Here is a 1,135-nt window from a genome sequence, read left to right as displayed (position 1 = left end):
CCCTGTCCCCCCATACCCACACCCTGTCCCCCGTGTCCCTGCAGAGGTGCTGCTGCGGGTGCAGGTGTTTGAGAGCGGCACGCTGGCCCCGCTGGCCCAGGTGGCCCTGGACGTGTTCGGTGCCCGCAGCGCGCTGGCAGCAGGGACCACTGACGCCTCGGGCACCGGGGTGCTGCCCGTGCCCTACCGCCTGGGCTCCTGGCTGCTCGTCACCGCCGCTCGCCGCGGATACGTCACTGCCTCTGTCCCCTGGCGTGTCACCAAACTGCCGCGTGAGTCACTGTGACCCCCTCCTGGGGCGTTCCAATCCCATACTGGGGGGCTCTGAGTCTGACTGGAGTCCCCAATCCCATCCTGAGGGCTCTGAGTCTGACTGGAGTCCCCAATCCCATCCTGAGGGCTCTGAGTCTGACTGGAGTCCCCAATCCCATCCTGAGGGTTCTGAGTCTGACTGGAGTCCCCAGTCCCATCCTGAGGGTTCTGAGTCTGACTGGAGTCCCCAATCCCATCCTGAGGGTTCTGGGTCTGACTGGAGTCCCCAATCCCATCCTGAGGGTTCTGGGTCTGACTGGAGTCCCCAATCCCATCCTGAGGGTTCTGAGTCTGACTGGGGTCCCCAGCTCTGAGTCTGACTGGGGGCTTTGAACTTTGATAGGGGATTCCCAATCCCTTCCTGACACGTTCTGACTCTGACTGGGGGATGCTAAATTCCTTACTGGGGTATTCTGAGTCTGAATGGGATCCCCAGTCCCTTCCTGAGGGCCTCTGGGCCCTGGTGGGGGGTCCCAATACCTTCCTGAGGGGCTTTGAGCTCTAGCGAGGGGTCCCCAATCCCTTCCTGAGGGTTCTGAGTCTGACTGAGAGTCCTGCATTCCTTACTAGGGGGCTCTGAGTCCTGGTCAGGGTCCCCGGTCCCTTCCTGGGACCTCAGTCCCTTCCTTACAGGGGACCCCTAAGAGGTTTTGGTGTAGAGGTCCCTTACGGGGGGGTGTTTGGGAGGGGTCTGGGAACATTTGGGAGGGGACAACCACGTCCTGGTGGCCCCCAAGTCCCCCAATGCCATCCCATCCCATCCCATCCCATCCCATCCCATCCCATCCCATCCCATCGTGTAGGGGGCTGGGATGGGCTCAGC

The 1,135-nt window shown here is 62.3% G+C and overlaps 1 protein-coding gene across 1 annotated transcript in view; it reads left to right on the top strand.

The window, feature by feature from the left end:
• Positions 1–22: 22 nt before the first annotated feature.
• The window catches only part of LOC130587803 (protein FAM171A2-like), a gene marked incomplete at its 5' end in the record, with an annotated part of 6,323 nt that continues 5,210 nt past the window's right edge, over positions 23–1,135 (top strand). Inside the window, 2 exons of the mRNA XM_057388772.1 lie at positions 23–282; positions 946–1,001. Coding sequence (XP_057244755.1) covers positions 23–282; positions 946–1,001 — 316 coding nt within the window. The remainder of the gene's footprint in view (positions 283–945; positions 1,002–1,135) is intronic.

This window comes from Malurus melanocephalus, unplaced genomic scaffold (assembly GCF_030028575.1).
Source record: "Malurus melanocephalus ecotype Western Australia unplaced genomic scaffold, MMel_1.1 scaffold_2478, whole genome shotgun sequence".
NCBI lineage: Eukaryota > Metazoa > Chordata > Aves > Passeriformes > Maluridae > Malurus > Malurus melanocephalus.
The sequence above is the reverse complement of the archived record's forward strand: the minus strand, read 5'-3'. Positions and strand labels throughout refer to the sequence as shown.